We start from the raw sequence: 21,910 nt of genomic DNA on the forward strand, positions 1-21,910 counted from the left end.
AATAAAATTCCTCGTTCTTAACGGCACTCCAGTCATTCCTGATGGCTGCATAAGAATGATTATAAATAATTATTCACAAAAAATATTCAAACCGTATAGAAACTTCACTCACAAATTAAATAATTATTTCAAAAAAAAAATTAAAACTGTATTTAGATAGGAGCATAATTAGATTTAGAATTAGGTTTCTATTCACCACAGAAATTGAAATAGTACAAATCCTCGTTATCCCAATATTTGAAAATTTCCTATGATCGTATGAACCCTGAAATATCCTGTAGGTTCCCGATCCTGCGATCTTTACCACAGTCTGCTCTGCTGCAGTCTCTCCTGCTGCGACCTCTCACCTTTGACCCCTGAGCCTGACTATTCATCCAGGAAAGTGAGGAAGGGTTGATGGAGGGGGGGGGGGGGGGGGGGGGGAAGGAAGGGCAGGGCTGAAGATGATGCAACACTGACCCAGAAAAAATAATCATAACCAACACCTCCATTAAAAAGACAAGCTGTTACAGCAGTCAGCAACAACACATCCAACTCACAAACACACACCAACATCAGGCTTCTATATATTCAACCAGAAGAACACACACATACGCACTCAAAAACAGATGAAGAGAAAGAGCACACAGACAGAGGCTGTGGTGAGCAGAGTCAGTTTTATTAGAAGTTATGAAAGACATAAGTTGCAGCAACACACCAGAGAACATGTTAGTATGAGAGAGAAAACAAGAGCATCAGATACAGACATGCTTCTATTCATCCCATCTCATCCTTCTCTTTCCTCTCATCTACCCATCTCCCTCTCTAGTGCTCTACTACATACAATGATCACAATAATGGTCAATATGAAATGTTTGAAAAAGTGTGTGGAAAGCAAGACTTTGTCTATACAGAAGCTGAAAAACATAATTGAAATCATGCCAAAAGAATTCTGTTGACTTTAATTTGTATTGAACCCAGAACATTGTTTTTATGGAGGATGTACAGTATGTTAAGCATTAGAGACAGACATTAGAGTAGGCTTTGATTTAATTATCTTTAATATCTACTCTGGCTAAGGTTTATTCTAAAGTTCTGTCTTCCATTAAAACTTTATCTCATGTTGTTCCAAATGGGCGTGTGTTTTCTCATTTCACAGCTCTTGGAATATAATGCAAGGACTTGGGACCATTTTTTATGGTAGCTTGACATATATGGTCATATCAAGAAAAAAATCCATTTGTGTTCAGTCGGGAAAAGCAACAGCAAATAGGTCTGGAACAACATGAGGGTGAGCAAATAATGACAGAATGTTCATTCTTGGATGAACTATTGCTTAAACACTGAAGCAGTCGTATTAAGACAATATAGCGGAGATGAAAATTCCAGTCAGTTTTGAGATGGGAAGGAAAATGGAGGATAGTCCCTCTGGAGTAATTGAGCAGGAAAACAGAGAGTGAGAGCTTTATACTGTAGGAGCTCTACTGAAAGTTAATTAGAGACACAAAGACATGGCAAAAGCTTACATCCCAGATGAACAGACAAACAGACAAAGAGATCTCTCTATTGACATATTACAGACTGACAGACTATTATAGCGCTGCGAAATAGAAGAGAGACTTAGTTCAACTTTTACAAGAAGGGAAGGCCAATGATCTTGACCGGTTGGGCATGCTTTAGCCTGCTTATGCCCACAGGAGGAGGAGGAGGAGGAGGAGGAGAAGGAAAGATGCCATTCGGAGAGAGGAGACGAAAAACAGCAAAGCTGGAGAGAGGGGTGAGGAGGGCGTCCGTCATGCAGAAGGTTAAGTTCAATAACCACAACAAGGCATCTGGAGTTACACCTGCCAACCACACGAGAAAGAGAGAGAGAGAGAGAGAGAGCAATGCAAGAGGAGGCAGAGTAAGTACACAAGGAGGAGAGAGAGGTTACAGAGAAAGAGGAACAGAGACAAAATGTTATATTATTATGGAGGCTGAAATTGAAAGTACAGAGAATGAGAGAGAAAAAAGAAAGATATAGGAAGCGAAAAACAAAAGATGGGATGGAAGTAACGACTAAAACATACCATACGCAAGCAAATGAACACTAATGCTCGAATTCATGTGACTGGTTTCTGAAATGTGCCAGTACACACGTCTTCTCACTGTATTCTCAGAGTTGCCACAATGAGCGCTAAAGCAGTAAAACAAGCTCTCTTCTTTTATGGTAGGGGTCACCAAACCTGATTCTGGAGGGCCGGTGTCCTGCAGAGTTTAGCTCCAACTAGCATCAACACACTTACCTGGAAGTTTTTAAGCACACCTAGTAAGACTTTGATTAGCTGGTTCAGGTTAATTAGGGCTGAAGTTAAACCCTCCAGAAGCGAGTCTGATGACCCCTGTTCTATAGTCTGTTTACTCTTCTAGGTCAACTACTGTGATGGTAAACTGATGAACAGTTTTTGCTGAGGAAGTTTAACATGACAAAAAGCAGCAGTTCAAATGAGACTTTTGCAGGAGCAAGCCTTAAACCCAGAAAAAAGCTGGTGTTTTTACTCTTACAGTTCCATTGTCCTGAAGGGGATAGTTCACCCCAAAATGAAAATGCTGTCATTAATTACTCATCCTCATGTCGTTCCAAACCCTTAAGACCTTTTTTGATCTTTGGAGCACAACTTAAGATGGCTTTGATGAAATCTGAGAGCTTTCTGACCCTGCATAGACAGCAATGCAAGTGACACGTTCAAGGCCCAGAAAGGGAGTAAGGACATTGTTAAAATAGTCCATGTGACATCAGTGGTTAAACCTTAGTTTTATGAAGCTCTGCGAATACTTTTTGTAAAAATAAAATAATGACTTAAATTAAATAATTTTTTCTCTTTCAAGTCAGTTGTTCACAATATACCATGACACATGCGTGTGGTGCAGCTGTACCCAGGAGCTGGAGTTCTGGCCTAAAACATTACAGTGAACCACTGATGACACATGGACTATTTTAACAATGCCTTGAACGTGTCAGTTACATTGCTGTCTATACAGCTCTCAGAAAGCTCTTTGATTTCACCAAAAATATCTTCATTTGTGTTCTGAAGATGAACGAAGGTCTTACAAGTTTGGAACGACGCGAGACGGAGTAATTAATGAAATAATAAAAATTTTGGGGTGAACTAACACTTGAAGTCAATGGGTATTTTGAATGATTTTTGGTAAAATGCCTGAAACAAGGTCTATGGTCAACAAGCTCAATAGGATATATTTTCACATTTTACTGTATGACATAAAATACACCAATAAAATGTCATTAGTGCTGTTTTTGGGTGTCTTGAAAAAGATGGTTAGTAACAAGGCACTCAAATATTCTGCTTTACAGCCTCTTTGGGTTTACACTTGCATCCTTGCAAGCTATTTAAATGCAACTTTCCAACTTGTAGATTTGAACTTCTGGCAATTAAATTTAAGCTTCAAAGTTGTTTATTTGTCAAGTTGGTCATGAATCTTTTTTTTTTCTGCAATTATTCAAAAGTGAATGGAAAAAAAATATTGTCTGCTTTTTGCTAACTTCCGATTTGAACAAAGTTGTGTTTACAAGGTGGCGGCTGATAAATGTGCCTTTGAGGATGACATTGAACTGTTTTGGACAGGTTTTTGTCTTTGGCCACTTGTAATTTGATGCATTCGTGTCTGCATTTGTGTATTGTATGTTATTAAGTCAGGAGGTAACATGTAAATGGGTATTAAAATGAGCTCATCCTGAATATACTCCTCAGAAAAACCAACGCTCAACAAAAAAACAAGGAATAAGCAAAGCAACTAAAAGCTGGAACAAAACAATGATCCAAAAAAGAAAGCAAATCTTGCCACTATGATCACACATGGGATCATGTGTTTGTTTTGAGGAAAGTGGCCAACTGAAATAAATTCAGCATACTAGTTTTATTTAGAGGCCAAAGCCGCAGGCTGTTTTCCATTAACCCATTCCATCAACCTTGGACACGGTCTAAAAATAGCACACAATGAACCCTGAGGAACCATTGATTTGTGCGAGCTGGTACATTATGGACCTCAGATTTGGTTGGGAGAGGCATACGAATAGATGAGGACAATAGCATGAAAACTGTCTGGCAAGAGGTAGAAAGCAAGAGGAGATTTTACAAACACACATAAACAAATAGGATTAGAGCAGGCATTCAATGAGACAAATCAGAAAAACACACACCAGGAGTACAGAACACACAGCCCACGCCAACATGTGAGTGACCCAACATGTACATCAATGTGAGATTCTGTGGATTATATGCTGTGTGTGTATGTGAGTGCCTGTATATGTAAGAAAAACAAATGCATGTTTGCAACAGAGATCTAATAGTATAGTATGCAGTGAAGCCCTGAGCCATGTGTGTGTGAGAGAAGGAAACAAGGACATGTAAGCAAGAAAGACAGAAAAGGGAAACCCAGGTCAATGTGGTCACAGCTAAACCAGCTTGATGGGAGCCGCCCACAATCTGAGTGGGGTGTTATCTCGCTGGGGGGATGCTGATTGGTTGTCTTGGCACTATGGTTACTGTTGCTACAGCAGCATAAAAGTTGTGACTCAGAATTGCAGAGAGACTACAGCAGAGGTGTTATGGTCAAAACAGCAGCTACAAAACATCGTCCTTAGAGGAGAAGAGTTCATATTCATCTAATGAACCGTTACAAAAGAAAAGTTAATGAATAAATTCATTTTTAGATTTATGATGAGTCACATCATTCAGTGTTCACTAAACTTGTGGAATATTTTTTAAACTATTCATTGTATGTGCCACAAAATAAATGGTTTATAAAAGGGTGTTTAAAAAAAAAAATGCAACTGCATGCATTTCATGTACTTTTTCCATAAAACACATCAATAATAAATTTTACTTTCAACATATATCTATATTTATATTTTTCATATATAAACATATTAATACAATTACTTAACTCATGTAAATATAACAATATTAAACATTTATACTATTGAATATCTAAAGTTTATGAATACACTACCACTTAAAAGCTTGGACACACCTCTTATAATAATAACAATAGCACAAACTTCTAATTAATTAATAACAGAATGTATTATACACACACACACAAACACACCCACTAACATTATAATAAACAGAATTTGTTTACAAAATTAATGTCAAGCATTTCTGCATAAGACAGTGAAATTAAACCGTTTTAATATCATACATAAATTCCGTCAAGTGTCTCCAAATGTTTAACTGGTAGTGTATTTTATATAAATGAATATGCATAAAAAGTATGTACTTAATATACCAGTATGTACAATGTTAATTCAGGGTTGAAAGGGTTAATAGGGTTTCAAGTCAGGCTATTATAAAGCACTACAAGCAAACAGATCAGACACTCAGCACGAGGACTATGACTGCAACACGTATAAAGTGTAACTCTAATCCAACACTGTTTGAACCTCAGAAACACAGGCGTGGAAATGCCCTCTTTGAGGGTCTTTCCAAATGCCATTCTTTGGGTTGTTGGGGCAACAGTGAACTGACTTTGGTTACTTTTATACAAAACCCCATTCAAGCCACTGCTACCGATCAATAGTCCTCTAATCATATGAGACGATATAATTAGCTGCATCTAATTCCAGGTTTGATCTGCTTCCAGTGATTCATGTTCAGCGTTTGATCAATGCACTGGCACAGATGCAAATGCTTTATTCTTCATGTAATCTAATTCTGGATGTGAGGTGGGGTGGAAATATTCAGAGGTCTTTGAGGAGCTTCATTGTGCCCTGTCTGGTCAGAATTACAAGCCACTATCCTCTCACTCTATTTTTCTGTAGTGTGTATTTCATAGTAGTGTGAGTGTGTGAGGCTGGGCGGTGTGTACTGTACTTACCCCGTTCCACTCCACGCTCATACTCACTTCCTCTCCTCCGTCAGGGCCGCTTTCGTACTTCACCGTGTCAGAGATCAGGCTCTCACGGCTCCGCTGCTTCTCTCGTACTTCAGGGTCTCCCAGCACCTCCGCCACACGCTGCTTATGTGCCGTGTCGAGACCCTGCAGGAAGAGAGACGAGACAACACGCTGAAAATGAACAAATATGAACTGAACTAAATCAACAACCTATATATCTACCGTATTTTTTGGACTATAAGTCGCACTGGACTATAAGTCACATTTATTTAGACCCAAGAACCAAGAGAAAACATTACCATCTACAGCCGGGAGAGGGCGCTCTATGTCTTCAGTGTAGACTACAGGAGCACTGAGCAGCATAGAGCGCCCCCTCGCGGCTGAAGACGGTAGTGTTTTCTCTTGGTTCATGTCAAATAAATTTTGAGAAATAAGTCGCACCTGACTATAAGTCGCAGGACCAGCCAAACTATGAAAAAAGTGCGACTTATAGTCCGGAAAATACGGTAATTACCTATTTATAGAAAATTACAGTGACTCTATATTCTGTTAAATCCTAAAAGTTGTACAGAGTACTTTTATGACATTTATATGGCACAATTTGCCCCTTTTTCTAAGTTAATATAATCACCGTACATGTTTGTTGTAAAGAAAAGGCATTATAAACATTTAGAATAAAGCTATATATAATAATAATAATAATAATAATAATAATAATAATAATAAAATATATAATAATTATAATAACAATTATAATAATAATAAATAAAGATAAATAAAATAGTAACAATAAAATTCGGAATAATTAAGATTTTTTAAGAAAAGATTACATTTATTTATTGAAAGAAAAAAGTACATAAATATCACAACATTGTAAAATATATATTTAAAAAAAAATAAAGTTTACATTAATGTCATGGCAAAGCTGAATTTTCACTTAATTCTCAGAAATCAATCAAATATGCTGATTTGATAATCAACAAACATTTGTTTTTATTATCAATGTTAAAATGGTTGTGCTCCTTCATATTTTTGTGGTAACACATATACCAGTTTTCAAAAGTCTTGGGTAAGTACTGTTAAAAACATTAATACCTGTTATTAAGCAAGCATGCATTATATTGATCAAAAGTTACAATGATTTAAAAATGCTGTTTATTCATCAAAGAATACTGACAATAATAGGAACTAAGGAATAATAGGATTTTTTTTATAATTCAGCGCCAATATAATAAATATGGTTGTCATCATAGGTATATATAAAAAAAATTTAATAGATTCAAATAAAGTTATTTTAAAACATGATATTTCACAATGTTACTGTTTATATATATATATAAAACAGAAATATATACACACACACACACCTGCTTTCTGGAGCGCAGAGCCGCCTCCTCCAGAGTCTCGGCAGCCTCAAACTTGCCCTGTCTCCTGTAGAGAGCTCCGAGGTTCTTCAGTGTGGTCGTGACAGTCGGGCTGCCGGCAGTAAAGGTCAGACAGGAAAACACTTCATTATGATGCTGCAGCGGTTACACTGCACACACAAATGTGTTTATTTGTATCAATGAATGCAGCAGATGAGGCATTATCTGACCTGTCGACTTTACAGGCCTTGTACCAGCCACCATACTCTCCAAATGGAGAACCATCCTTCTGCTTGCCCTGAAACAAAGAAAGCACAAACCTCTTAATTTCACAATTTTTTGACATTTATCTGCTATTTTATTATTTACTATTATACAGTTGTCTAAAATTCACAGGTTACCAGCAAATTACTGAATTACTCTTCTCCTGTGATGCTTGACCTGTCCTCACCTTGCTTTGTTCTTCTCTCTCCTCTGCATGCATCCAGATGGGTTTATTTTCATCTGCAGGGGGAAACCAAGGACATAAAAAAGCATCAGTTCAAGCCCAAACACAGACACACCAAACCATTAGGTTCAATATAATGAGTGATGGTGTTCTAGTGCCTGAGGTGATCAGTCAGTTCACAGACGGAAACAGTGGGAGCTCTGAGCCCTCTGTTAGAGCTTCACAACTGATCAACATCTTTACATGCCAATGTGTGTGTGTGCGCGTGTGTGTGTGTGTGTGTGTGTGTGTGTGTGTGTGAGAGAGAGTGTGCGAGTAAGCGAGCAAGTGAAATAAAGAGGATACTAGTGCAAAAGTCAAAAAAGGTTGTGCATAACTGACTTAAAGTGTGCAAGCATTAGGGCTGGATGATAGAAATATTATCTTGATATTTTTTGCATTTTGACGAAAATGAATACATCTAAATATTTATGTATTTTCACTGAAATGGCTTAAAAGTGTGAGAAATGTTTTCCTAAACATGTAGCTAATTAGAGTAAAATAAACAAGCAAATAAATATTTTTCTATTGTTCACAACACTGTTATTTACTTAATTATACTGTAGGCACTGATATAACAATGTACAGTTATACAATGTGATACTTACACAAAGTTCTTACTAAAACATTTAATATATGGAAAATGCCCCATATTGACAATACAAACAAATGAGTGTTTTAAATTGATTAACTAAAACTATTTATTAATGACTCCAGGAAATTAATCCCACTTGCCAACAGATACCAACAGAGGCAATATTAAAACATTATATATTATTCTGTATTAAAATATTCCTGGCTGAGCTCCCAAGTGATCTTAAAATTACAACATTAATTTAATGAAGCAATCTTTAGCAAACATAATAGTCAATTATTGCCATTTTAACAATGATCATTAACTTTATACTACCAGCCATATCATTTAACATATAATTAATAAAAACATCCCTCAGCTCTAAAGAGCAAGTTACACTTCACTTTGAATTAACAAAAAAACATAAAAAGATATTCTGAAAATGCTTGGGTCAGGAAAGAACACACACGTACCATCTACAGAGCCAAACTCTCTCTCATGAGCTCTGGTGAGGATCTCTTTATACAGGGTCTCCGCCTGCTTAAACTTCCCCTGCTTCAGATAGCATGAAGCCTGAGAAAAAAAGAACAAATAGATTCATATTTTTAGTAAATAACAACAATCACATTTTCCAAATTTCACTTAAGTAAATTTACTGATTTTATTATGTGCAGAGAAATTTTCAAATTCAAAAATGTATCAATACATTTTAATAAATGCGCGTAATTAATTAGAAATAAACCAGTGCTTGTGCTTGATTGCAGCTGGTGTTAATTTGATCAATAACTGTCCGAGGACTATCAGTGGCTGATACATTAGCACATTTAACTTTAGTCTGCTGAAAGATGTCTGAGTCTGAGCTGGCGTATTTATTCTAAAAGCTTCTTCCATTGCACTAAAACCCGAATGATCCATATCTGATGTGTGTAAAATGCTGAGACGACAGAAATCCTGCAGCAAATAACCCCACACACCCCACACCATATGGATAAGTTAAACAAAAGCTGACCAGTCAAATAGATCAAACCTGTTGTATTGTAATGGGATATATGATTGCCAAGTAAGACTATCTGTATAAGGTTTTGTTTTCTCTAAACAAACTCAGGAATATATATACATCCACAAATGGATTTCTTTTTGTTTAGATTGTGAAGTGTGAGTGTGATTGTACCAGGTTGTTTTTGGTCTTGGCCACATTGGGGTCGTCGGGGCCCAGTTTGGTCTGGTAGATCTCCAGGGCCCTCTGGTAGTAGTACTCCACCTCTTCATACTTGCCTTGGTTCTGACACAGCAAAGCCAGATTATTCAGCTGCTTGGCAACATCAGGGTGGTCCTTCCCCAGCACCTGACACACCAAAACAAACACACCCCAAGTTATTCAGCTGCTTTAGACATCATCAGTCTTTCACTGATTGAAGCAGTTCACACACCCACCCACAGACAGGGGCTTACCAGGTTAGATCTATTAGTTGAAATAGCCACTCTGAACGATTTTCTGTGTCAAACTGCACTGCTTTTCCGTTGTTTTTCTATGCAAACATGCACTAGATGGATGTGTTTGACCACATCTTTTGCAATGTCTTGCACAATGTCTTGCACATTTTAGAACACAGTGCAAGATGCAGCAAGTAAAAAGATTTTCAACCTTTTTTCTTCTCACGTTCACATTTCAGTGTACTACTTTTGCATTGCTATTCTATGTAAATATGCACTAGATTTGACTCCAGCATCTTTTGCTGCACCTTGTGCATGACAGCATTTTAGAAGTGAAACGCTCAAGGTAAAACACTTGCATTTCTGCGCTGTTTTTCTATAGTTTTTGGATGAATGTGTTTGATCATTGCATTTGTGTCTCACGTCTTTCGCAATGTCTTGCACATGACATTGATTTAAAATGGTGCTCAAGTTAAAGCAGTTAAAATTTAAAGAAACCATCTTTTTCATTCCACTACTCTGTGCCTTGCTTTTTTTTCTCTATGCAAAACACACTCCGTATAAATGGTCTGTCTCTAGAAAATATATGCAACTGAACTGAACACAGATAGAAGCAGCATTTATGATACTAGTGTTGTTAGATTTTGATAGTTTTGAAATATACTTGAAATGACTCTAATTCACTCCTAAGCTGTATTTCTCTGTCTATAACAGACAGGCCTTGAGGGTGCATTTCCTGATCATTTGCAGTGAGCATCTCTCTGTGTGTCTCCCTCTCTGTGGGTGTCCAGGCACATGTTGAGAGAAACTGACAGTTCACAGACAGGGGCTCGGTGTTCGTATACTTACTGGGGTTGTGATTGAATGTTTCGTTGTAAGACAACTACTTCCACCAACACAATCACTATTCTTTATCTAAATTATCATCATCATCATCATCATCATCATCATCATCATCAGTTTCAGAAAGAATACACAAACACTGAACAGTATTACAGTGATTCTACCATAGTGCCTAAAAGACTTTTAAAACAATATGGCATCAACAATACAGGTGCATCTCAAATTACTCAAAGTAACTTTTTTGTAACTTATTTCCTATTTTATTTCATTTATTTATTACTAATTTAAGTATTAATTTCTTTAAAAACAAACACAGACAAAAATCTTACGACTCCAAACTTTTGAACGGTAGTTCTTGTCAACACTGCCCAAGAAAGGTTAATGTGAAATGTCTGCAGAAGTGAAGCGATGAGAGTTTGGATTCAGCAGGTCGTCTAAGCTCTTTCCCTCAGCTCTGCATGTGTGAGACGCAGCACTCTTGAGTAAGTCTCTCAAGTTTTCCTGAAAGAGCTTTATCACAAAGGCTTAGAAGAAAACTCTCCATAAAGAGATCGAAATAAATCTGTGGCACAGCGGGAGAGAGCAGGAATAGAGTATCTAAGCACACCATCCGAAAGTGTGCGGCTGCTGCAGGTGTGCGATTCCACTCTCTTGGATAAGAGAAAGAAAATTGGACAGAGAACTATGGAAGGAGAAGATCTCAATAAAACTCCAAGTAGCAGAAAATAGTCTTAAATAGTAGACTGAAATAGTAAGTCCTTCTCAACAGGTCCAAGGGAAAAATATGAGTGTCCTATTTTGGAAAGAGAGGTGTCAGTCTTCCTGAGCTCTACAAACACAACTTAAAAAGAGGCCATGGCGTAATTTCAGGTCTTTTATTAAGTTCACAAAGTTTTAGCATTTTAAAAGTTACTGCAGAATAGTAATAGCCCCTAAGCTTTTACCACTTCACTGCTTAAATAAACATGCTTCAAGACTCTTTTCACATCTCTCCTAAGAATAAAATAAGTCAAAGCTTCTGAAGATGGATCCTTTATTTTTTTAATCTTTAGAGAGAGAGAGAGAGAGAGAGAAAGGGAATGTACAGAACTCAGAATGCAAGTTCACAAAACCAACTGGGAATAAAGACTAAAGTTATTAGAAAGTCATACGCATGATTCATCAGGATGACCTCTGACCCACCTTCTCTCTGATCTCCAGTGCCCTTTTACACAGAGGCTCTGCTTCCTTGTACTTCCCTCGTTTGCCATAAAGAACGGCCAGGTTGTTCAATGTGGCAGCCACCTGCATACACAGGAAAACAGAAATATAAATGTATATACATAAAGATAAATTTAATCATACAGCTAAAAAAAATAATAATAAAAAAAAGCTATTAAAAGAACTACAAATCAACAATTCTGAATTAGGGCAATCATTTATATACACAATCAGTTATTTCATCTTACGGAAAATGATTACTAGCTGGAAATCCGATCAAGGTGATTTTCCCAGAATACACAGATGAACACCCTGTGCTGTGCTACAGATGTGTTCTGATCAATCTTTGATTGAGAGACCTCAGTGAATGTGAGACACAAATGTTTGTGACAGACGGGAAGAGTGACAAAAATAAAAAGGAAACAGCAGGGCAGGGTGATTTAGCGAAAACTAATTAATCTATATATTTGTTGGCCTTTTGATGATATTGCATATTTATATTAAATTTATAATACTATATTTATGCATTTATTCTGAAATGGTGTTAAAAAGGGGGTTTCTTCAATCAGCAGAACCATAATTTCATAAACTAGCCATTCCAGACAAATACTAGATTCAGAATGTTTTATAGAAGCACTAAAAAGTAAAGTAAATGTCCTCCCCCTACTGTTTTTTACTAAATCAATGTAATTAATAATGATATTTAATCATTTTCATTTACATTCACCAATGTAACTGTACACCGCAATAAACAGCAATCACTACCAACTTCTATTTAAATAATTCAAACATTTTAGAGTAATGATGCAAACAAATAATAAAATCAAGTTTTTAATCGTTAACCGATACAAAAAAATTCAACTGAACTCAACTGAATGCACAGAAATGTATTAAACTGGCCAATTCTAACACTAATTTTTAATCAGAGATAGTAAATATGAATGCAATAAAATTCAATTTCAAATTCAATTTGTGAGAAAAGGAAGGATTGTGAGTGACCACTGTCTGAAAAGTGCATTAAAATCATTATGAAATTCATTGTCGCTCAATTTTATATCACCCAGAAAACAATCATAAATACATTTAGCGAATAATCAATGTGGCATCCAGCTTTAGGAAATGGAGAATGAAACAGAGGACAGATCTGTAAGAGGTGTTAAAGTATCTAACCTCTGCAGAGAATAGTGGGATGCTGGTCCTGATGAGAGGGCAAGACATAAGCTTCGCATGACAAACTCAATAAAACGTCAGCAACCTGTGCTGTTGAATTCAGTATACATACAATACACGCACATACACAGACACACACAGCAGACACGGGCTGTTTATATACTGGTTTTCCTGTAATGTGGAGAGCATCAAAGCCAGACACACTGATAAGGGCAGGACAGGCTCTTACCGCAGGGTGGTCTCTGCCCAGGGTCTTCTCTCTGATGGCCAGTGCATCGTTAAGGAGGTTTGCTGCCTCTTTGTATTTATTCTGGTCCCTGAAGAACAGAAAACACTTTCAATCAATCTACTGCTACTCGTTGTGCAACAAAAGGCTGTTGCTAAGGTCTTCCTGAGGAAAAGCAGTTTCCATGGCAACAAGGTGATGGCACAATAGCCTAATGTCTTAAACAGCTTGCAAAACAGATATTACCATAGTTTAACAAAAGCTATGATGGATGGGGTTCTCAGACCGTTTGTTTGAAGAACTTGTAGATACCATAATGTGGTTTAAGATATTAGAGGTGAACCAAGTCATTCTCCACAAAAAATATTGACTCTGCATATTCAGTTGTTATAGAAGAAAGTATTATAACCTGACTTGAAACAAACAACACCTCTTTCAAAAGAAGATTGTTATGCTCACCAAGGTCAAAAACACAGTAAATATAGTGTTTGTGAAATATAACAGTTTTGAACAGCCGGTTTATATAATTTAATGTGAAATGTAAGATATATTATATTTTAAAATGTAATTTAATTCCTGTGATGCAAAGCTGAATTTTCAGCATTAATACACCAATCTTCAGTGTCATGATCCTTCAGAAATCTTTCTAATAATGAGCAAGAAACACTTCATATTATAATCAGTGCTTAAAACATATTATGATGCTTCATATTTTTGTGGAAACCATTACACATTTTTTTTGTCACGATTATTTGATGAATAGAAATTTGAAAGCTTTTTTTTTTTTTTTTAGCATTTTAAAATGTCACTTTTGATCAATTGAATGTGTCGTTGCTGAATAAAAGTACTAATTTTAAACGTTAAAAAAAATCCTCTTAAGTGACACCCAAAATTTGAAAGGCAGTCCACATAAGTGAGCAGAACTTGTGAATAACATGCTTACAACTCTCCAGTAAAGTCAGCTGTGTGGACAGCAAACACATATATATTAGAAAACTGAAGTGCTCTGCAGACCTGTAGACGAGGGCGAGAATGTTGAGCATGGTGGCTACATCAGGATGATCGTGTCCAGATGTTTTCTCCAGATCCTCCAGAGCCTGTTTGCATAGAGGAACGGCCACCTCATACCGGCCCTGTGAGGCGTACTGGATCACCAGGTTGTGGAGGGTCCTGAGACGAGCGGGGATCTCGTACCCTCCCTGCTGCGCTGCTGCGGCTGCACTGCTGTGAGGAGGCTGGACTGAAGGGATGAGAGAGAAAGAGATATGGTATAATACAGGGTAAAAAAAAGAAAGCGCTTGTCAGTTATGCCCTTCCAGGCAGAGGTTTACTGAAGTCCTCAAATTGGCCCCCGGCCCCCCGTTTGGAACTGCTATTGGAATTTAATAATTTGGTATTGTGATCAGGTGACACTGAATAATCGCTAAGAGAGATGCTACTAATGCAGGGCCTTTCAAAATCTGTCATTTCAGACGCAGCAGACATTTCACTAGGTTCTTCTAGAACAAAGTCTGTGTTTGAGTTAAGAATTTCAATTAGCAAAAGTCAACACGTAGCTTCTTTCTAATGCTGTCATTTATGGGCACAAGATCTAAAAGCATCTATTTTCCGATTCGACCAAAACAAGTTTCAAATTAGCCAACTCAAATAAACTAAGAATGATCAAAAGCATGGCAAAATGTCAGTGAAAGGATTACATTGCCAGCACTTCAGGAATGAGAAGGAGAGATTAATGCCATCTTTCTTAGAGCAGATTAATGTCGACCTCTTTGGAAACCCCTGCTGGAGATCAGTTGCTGCAGGGATGCATCACTGAGAGAGAAACAGCCGTCTGGTATTCATGTGTCAGAATGAGGGCTAATCTGAGCACGCTCAGGACATATGATACCACAAACTCCCGTGCACTGGAGCGCTCTCACGCTGCCCTTAGATCCTGCTCCATACATAGTCAATGAGCAAATTATCAGGCAGAAGAACACAGAAAGTGGAGGGGAAGAAAGGAAATACAAGACAACAACCCCCGTCTAGCACAGAATAAGTTGTTTGTTTCCCGTCCCCCATCAACATACTGCACATTAAGATTCTACAATTTCCACTTTTTATTTAACTAAAAGACAATTATGGTCAAATATATTGATTCAAAAAGAGTGACGAGGAGCATGAACGTATTTGAAAATGTTTATTTTCTTCTTTAAAAAACGTAGAGTGATTGCACCATGGTACAGCGATGGTATCAGATGGTGATCTCAGCAAGGTACAAAAAACCACATTGAAAATCCGTGATTGTTAAATTTATACCAGAAATAAATAGAATCTTTGTTTTTATGGATATACATATATAAATATAGAGATTTCATATATATACTTCAGTTTCAAAAGTGTTGGGTCATTAAGTGACTTTAAGAGTAAGGGTCATTAAGAGTAAAGGCTTAAATGACATTTTAAAATATATATTCAAATAGAAAATTTTAAATCATAGCAATATTTCACAGCATTGTTGTCTTCAATCTATATTTGGTCAAATAAATGCAGCCTTAGTGAGCATAAGAGACTTTTCCAAAAAACAACTGGAAAACCATACTGACTCCAAAGTTTTGAACAGTAGTGTACATAATAATTAAAATATACATTTTTATTTATAATTTATTATAAATATAAATGATCATTTATTTTTGATTACATTATATTAATAGTACACAAATGTGAAAAAAAATAAAAATAAATACTGATGGCTTCATGAGCCTGAATGCTTACCACTTTCTTATATCATGTTATATCAATGGTAATTCATGCCAAAGTGTTTTAATGAAGGCAGGTCTATATTTTGAATTTGACTAATTTCATAGACTAGAGCTACAGTAAGCTAGTACTTACTGCCAGGGCCCGGCTCATCCTGCTCATCTGGGAAAAGATCATCCAGTGTCTCTCTACTGGAATCAGAGTCCTTATCATCCTGATGAGAATGAGGTGGAAAGAAGCGCAGAGTGAGACTTAATAAAAAAGAAAAGACACACAGAGAGAAAGGCTCTTTGATAAACGTCAGGAGGAATAAAGGATGTCTCACTGATGGGCTGAGGTCCTGGTCATATTTCTTGAGCTGGTTCATGAACTCCAGATGTTTCTTCTCCTCCTCCAGCTGGGCCACGCTCTGCTCACTCTTCTGCAGCCGCTGCTGGGTTCCTGCCAGCTCGTCTCTCAGCCACTGGTTCTCCTGACACAGCCTACGCACCTGGAGAACAGGAAAAGCAGCCTCAGTGCATTTTCACACCACAGCTTTTCAGACTAATTTGTGGAAAGGCACAGCAACAGTGACAGCCCAATTTTTCAGCAGTCCTGCTTCAGAAAGCATTTTGCCATAGTCATTAAAAGATCCTCAGAACAATCCTTTAACCAAACTAATCAGCACAGAGGTGAATAACAACATTATAACTTGTGTTCATGAGCCAAAACAATTATTCAAAATTTTTAATCTTTAATGTGCATATGACATTTTATTCAAATGGTTTTGTTATTTTTTTTTTTAATGTAAATTAATGTACAATAAGATGTGCTTGTGTTACATTTATGGTATTTTATGTTCATAATGTTTGGAATAATTTACTCAAAAATCCACATGGCAATATGGGTTAATAAAAGCCTTATGAATTGAATGCACGAAAAAAATATCCATATTTTAAACTTTCTAACCCATAATCTCTAGCTTCAGCTAACTGTCGTACACACGTATTAACACCTGGGGCTGTGGAATACTTTTTATGATATATGGATGCACTTTTTGGCCTTCAAAATCTAGCCACATTCACTGTGATTATAAAGCTTGGAAGACCCAGAACATCTTTTAACAGAACTCTGATTGTATTCATCTGAAAGAAGAAAGTCCTATACACCTAAGATGGCTTGAAGGTGAGTATATCATGGAGTAATTTTCATTTTTGGGTGAATTATCCCTTTAAAGGTGCTGTAGGGAACTTTTGTAAAAAAATATTTTTTACATATTTATTAAACCTGTCATTATGTCCTGACAGTAGAATATGAGACAGATAATCTGTGAAAAAATCAAGCTCCTCTGGCTCCTCCCAGTGGTCCTATTGCCATTTGCAGAAAGTCATGCGCTCCCGGTAAAAAACAACCAATCAGAGCTGCGGTCCGTAACTTTGTTTGTGTTCAAAATGTAGAAAAATGTATGTAATAAGCGAGTACACCATGAATCCATTTTCCAAACAGTGTTTTTGGCTTGTCCTGAATCACTAGGGTGCACCTATAATAAGTGTTTATATTCGGACTATTTTAGATTGCTTCGGGGAAACCGCGGCGGAGTAACCCAGTACCTTTGTGATTCTTCATAGACATAAACAGAGAGAAGTAGCTCCGGCTACAATGTTCTTCCGCAAGACGCAAGCAGTTCTGTTTATTAACCGCTAGATCATCAAAAGTTCCCTACCGCAGCTTTAATGCATTAATTATTGTTGTTATTTAAAGGGGGGGTGAAATGCTATTTCATGCATACTGAGTTTTTTACACTGTTAAAGAGTTGGATTCCCATGCTAAACATGGACAAAGTTTCAAAAATTAAGTTGTACGTTTGAAGGAGTATTTTTGTTCCAGAAATACCTCTTCCGGTTTGTCACAAGTTTCGGAAAGTTTTTTTCTAGTATGGCTCTGTGTGACGTTAGATGGAGTGGAATTTCCTTATATGGGTCCTGAGGGCACGTCTGCCGGAAGAGTGCGCGCTCCCGTAGAGCAAAGCACAGACATTCACTGATCAGAGCGAGAGCGAAATGTCACAAAAGAAGTGTTTTTGGTTGCCAGGGCTAGACAACCCTGCACAGATTACCAAAAAAAAAAAAAACAGCATTAAGGGACCAGTGGATGGAGTTTATTTTTTACTTTAAGTGTATTTGTTTGTTCCCTGCATTTCGAAGATGCTTGTTTTACAAACAAGGCCCAGTTTGACGGCGGATTTGCACATCGTTTATTTCTTAAGGATTCTTAAGGTCCCAACGAAAAAGGGTCACGATCGTGTGTTGGATCCGCATGCGGTGAGTAAAACTGCTTCAAATATCTCTGTGTTGTTAACTTGGCTATCGGCGCGTAAGCACATCAAGTAAACAACATGTGATGTTGTCAACAAACTGCACTTTCCACATGTACACCTTAAATAAAAAATTAAAAAATTAAAAAGACGACAAAGTGGAACTTAGTCATTTTCCAAAACTGCTAAGCAAATATATACAGTTTCAATACATACTACATAGAAATGTCCTGCTGTAGTCTTTCCTGCTGCTGCTCTTGTTAAATTTCAGCCTCTGGATCTGATTCGGAATCATAAATAAACGGCTGAATCTGACTGTTAGCCATGGTTTGTTTTGGATGTTTTTTCCTCACGGTAATGTCACAGACGATCTCAACGCAAAAGCCTACTGGCGCTCGTGATTCTTTAGCTCGTCGCTCTTTTTTTCCGGGAAAAAATGGTACAGACTATCTTTCTCTTATGAATCTAATAAAACGAAAGACTTTTTGGAGTTATGAAGGATGCAGTAATACTCTATAGGTACTCAAGATTAAAACGAGAATTTCACGCCCCCCCCCCCCCTTTAAGCACTGTGAAGTTGTTTTGACACAGTCTGTATTGTACATAAAGCGCTACAGAAACAAAGGTGACTTGAATAGTAATTAGCCAATAATTTGATTAAACAATGTGATTTTAATTTAACCCTTTCCCCGCCAGCATTTTTTTCAAAAGTTGCCAGCCACCGCCAGCGATTTTGATGATTTCACTCAAATTTGATGAACTCCAGTATATTTTGCCGTTTTATTCTAGCTTAAAGCATTCCTTTTTTAATCAACACTTGAATATAGGTAGGTTTCAAAAAAATTACATCTGGCTAAAATTCAGTATGATTATCAAAGCATAAATTCAGTAAATCGCTTCCATCAATACCTCGAAAGCTTGCACAGACATATGCCATTTCCTGGATCAACATTTTACTCTGTAACATTATGCTATTTTCATTTATATGATATCTATTGCTGATGATCTGAAGTGTGTTTTTGTTTTGGAGGTTTTGCACTTGTTCTGAAGATGTGTAAAATGTGTGTAATATAGTCCCTGAGTGTTTCTCAGTGAAAACACGAAAAGCCTTAAGAACTTCTCAACAGCGGTAAATTACGAGATAACCCATCAATGGCGGGGAAGGAGTTAATTTCTGAAAGAATTGACTTCTTGATGCTTACTTCCAGAGCCTGACAGTTTGTGCTCTACTTATTCATTCTTTTGATAGACACAAGTGCCATTATGTGTATTGGGCAAAGCCAATGAGTCAAAATGAGGTGCAGGCAACACTATTTTTGGTACCTTCTCTTCCTGTGTGGTTACCTTTCTGAAGCGATACACTGACGTTAGAACTCATGTACTCAAACTGATTAAATAAACGCACCTTAACTTGGAGACAAATAATACAATGTGAAATACAATATGAAAATTGAACAATATGAAATATAAATACACACACATACATGCATATATGTAAGAAAAATGTTATTTATATATAATATCAATAACATTAATGTAAATGTACACATGGAAATGCATGGTAATATTTTCAAAATATATACTGTATGCGTGTGTATTTATATATACATAATAAATATACACAGCATAAACACATATATTATGTAAACAAAAACTTTTATTTTGGATGCAATTAATCATGATTAATAGTTTGACAGCACTAGGGAAAGTGTATCAAATTGGAGTCAAACCAAACTGTGTGCCAATGAACCTGAGAGCATGGTTTAAACTTTTATGTGCCACAGTGCGTTTTTTTTTTTTTTTTACCTGTGCTCGAAGCTTCTGTTTCTCTGCCTCCACGGCACTCAGGTGCCCTGACAAAGCCATCATCACCTGCGCCGACAGATAAAAGAAACAGGAGAGAAAGAAGCCATGCTGTTACTATGGTTACAAGCAAATCTATTCAAAAAACATTCACCATTTCCTCCCACTTTGGAAGCATTTACACACTGCACCTGTGCTTCGCTGAGGCCCAGCTCCAGCATCTCCATAGAGCGCTGGATCATGGCTGTCTTCTCCTCAACAGCACGACCCTCCTGGCTCTGTTTGAGGCAGCGTAAGGTTCCTATCAGCCCCTCCAGGATGGCCTGATGTTCTGTATGGAGCGCCTCCAGCCCCTGCATGACCTCCCGTGTCCGACATAGCAGCTCGTCCTGGGACAGCTTCTCTCCAGGGTCCCCCTGCTCATCCGTCTCCTTCACACACACCACGCTCGACATGTCCTCACGCATCCTACAGAGAGATATACGCGATACAAGAATGAGAACAGAAGTCTGGGAACTGTTCCTTTTCAGATTAGTGTGCTTGTATAATTGATCAGGCATGAAAAGACACTGAAGGCAATTCAATGAGTAGCCACTTTCTTGTTCTTGTGCCTTGAAACCCTTAAGCAATAACTCAAGTCATTGTAAATGCAAAGAAAACTCTGCAAACATATCTTTGGCAAAAAAAAAATATTCCCAACCAACTTCCATAAAACACCATGCGAACTAGACCCAGAATGCACCATAGAGGTTACATTACCAACAGAACCAAACATCCCCTCAAGTTTTATTTGCCTTTAATCCAGATTTAGCTTCTGTTAAAGGGGCAAGCATCTACATTGCCTATAAGAACTTATATAACAGCACTAGGAACCTATAGAATGGCTTGCATGCAGTAAATCTGCTTAGCTCACTTCCAAATATTTAAACAAAGACAGTTTCACTTCACAGTATTCAAGCTGAGCAAGATGTTAGCTCAGATTTAACCAAATTAGTTGATGGACTACATAGATAATCCAATTTTCCAGGGAGAGGTGCTTGCATTGACAAAACACATTGGTGCTCTAAGTGGCTGCCAGGCCATTACTATGCAGTTTTTAAGATATTTTTAATGTGCTATGTTGCTATTAAGGTGTCTTTAGATGGTTGCTTACTGGTCCAACAGTAGTGATAATTTGGTCTCTAACTAGGCTCAGACCTCTTCTGCTTGTTTTAAAGCCTCAAGTATACTTCACTTGAGCACATTAAGCCCGAAGTATACTTCAGTTTTGATACAAATGTTTAGCGTCCGCCTAAAGCCAATAGAGTGCAATGTGGAAAATAAATGTGTCCTGCACTGTTGGCACCAGATGGACCCCTGTTGATTCCTTTTCAACTGAATGAGTGTGCTGAACTTGCAGCAAAGCCTTGCTACAGATTCGGTGCGCAAGGTACTGTATAAAATTACATTTAAAAAAAATCACATTGACCCATTTAGGTTTACTTCCTGTACCTTTCCCGTACCTCAAAACCATTAATCAAAATGTGAAGTATAGCTCATAACGCTTCCCATTTTTGGCACATATTCTCTTCCTAAGTGGTTACCTATCAGAAGTAGTCAACTGTGGTTAATACTCATGATAGTACTGATGTTGGTTAAAATAAAAAAGCCAAAGTTTCCCCTTTTTGAATGACAAACATCAGACTACTGCCACCTTCTGTTATGGAGAGTTATTTGCCGTGTTGGCCGTGTCTTTGCAGTGTGTTCAAGCAGAACATTTCAGCTTAGACGCAGGTGATTTGAGGCAGCACCACAGTAGGCATTCACTATCCCTAGTCCTTTAAAATTGGTTTGATTTATCTGAACCTTTAACATCCATCACTTAAAATCATAATGATTATCTCTAAGATTATCTCTGTCATAA

The 21,910-nt window shown here is 37.3% G+C and overlaps 1 protein-coding gene across 8 annotated transcripts in view; it reads right to left on the reverse strand.

Annotated features, from left to right (window-relative positions):
- Positions 1 to 21,910, reverse strand: part of LOC127970534 (kinesin light chain 1) — a 35,744-nt gene that overhangs the window by 5,592 nt on the left and 8,242 nt on the right. For 3 of the 8 annotated variants that reach the window (XM_052573134.1, XM_052573131.1, XM_052573132.1), the window contains exons 2-14: positions 20,199 to 20,475; positions 20,011 to 20,076; positions 16,237 to 16,401; positions 16,047 to 16,125; positions 14,187 to 14,412; positions 13,176 to 13,263; positions 11,759 to 11,860; positions 9,471 to 9,644; positions 8,773 to 8,872; positions 7,690 to 7,742; positions 7,469 to 7,536; positions 7,242 to 7,350; positions 5,857 to 6,018 (exon numbers count right to left, since the gene is read on the reverse strand). In XM_052573134.1, coding sequence (XP_052429094.1) covers positions 5,857 to 6,018; positions 7,242 to 7,350; positions 7,469 to 7,536; positions 7,690 to 7,742; positions 8,773 to 8,872; positions 9,471 to 9,644; positions 11,759 to 11,860; positions 13,176 to 13,263; positions 14,187 to 14,412; positions 16,047 to 16,125; positions 16,237 to 16,401; positions 20,011 to 20,076; positions 20,199 to 20,474 — 1,668 coding nt within the window. In that variant the 5' untranslated portion in view covers position 20,475. Of the gene's footprint in view, positions 1 to 637; positions 1,824 to 5,856; positions 6,019 to 7,241; positions 7,351 to 7,468; positions 7,537 to 7,689; positions 7,743 to 8,772; positions 8,873 to 9,470; positions 9,645 to 11,758; positions 11,861 to 12,946; positions 12,975 to 13,175; positions 13,264 to 14,186; positions 14,413 to 16,046; positions 16,126 to 16,236; positions 16,402 to 20,010; positions 20,077 to 20,198; positions 20,476 to 21,910 lie in introns of those variants that run through there. The other 5 variants (XM_052573135.1, XM_052573133.1, XM_052573138.1 and 2 more) reach the window with 4 other exon arrangements.

The sequence above is a fragment of the Carassius gibelio genome, chromosome B13 (genome assembly GCF_023724105.1).
Source record: "Carassius gibelio isolate Cgi1373 ecotype wild population from Czech Republic chromosome B13, carGib1.2-hapl.c, whole genome shotgun sequence".
In the NCBI taxonomy this organism is placed as follows: domain Eukaryota; kingdom Metazoa; phylum Chordata; class Actinopteri; order Cypriniformes; family Cyprinidae; genus Carassius; species Carassius gibelio.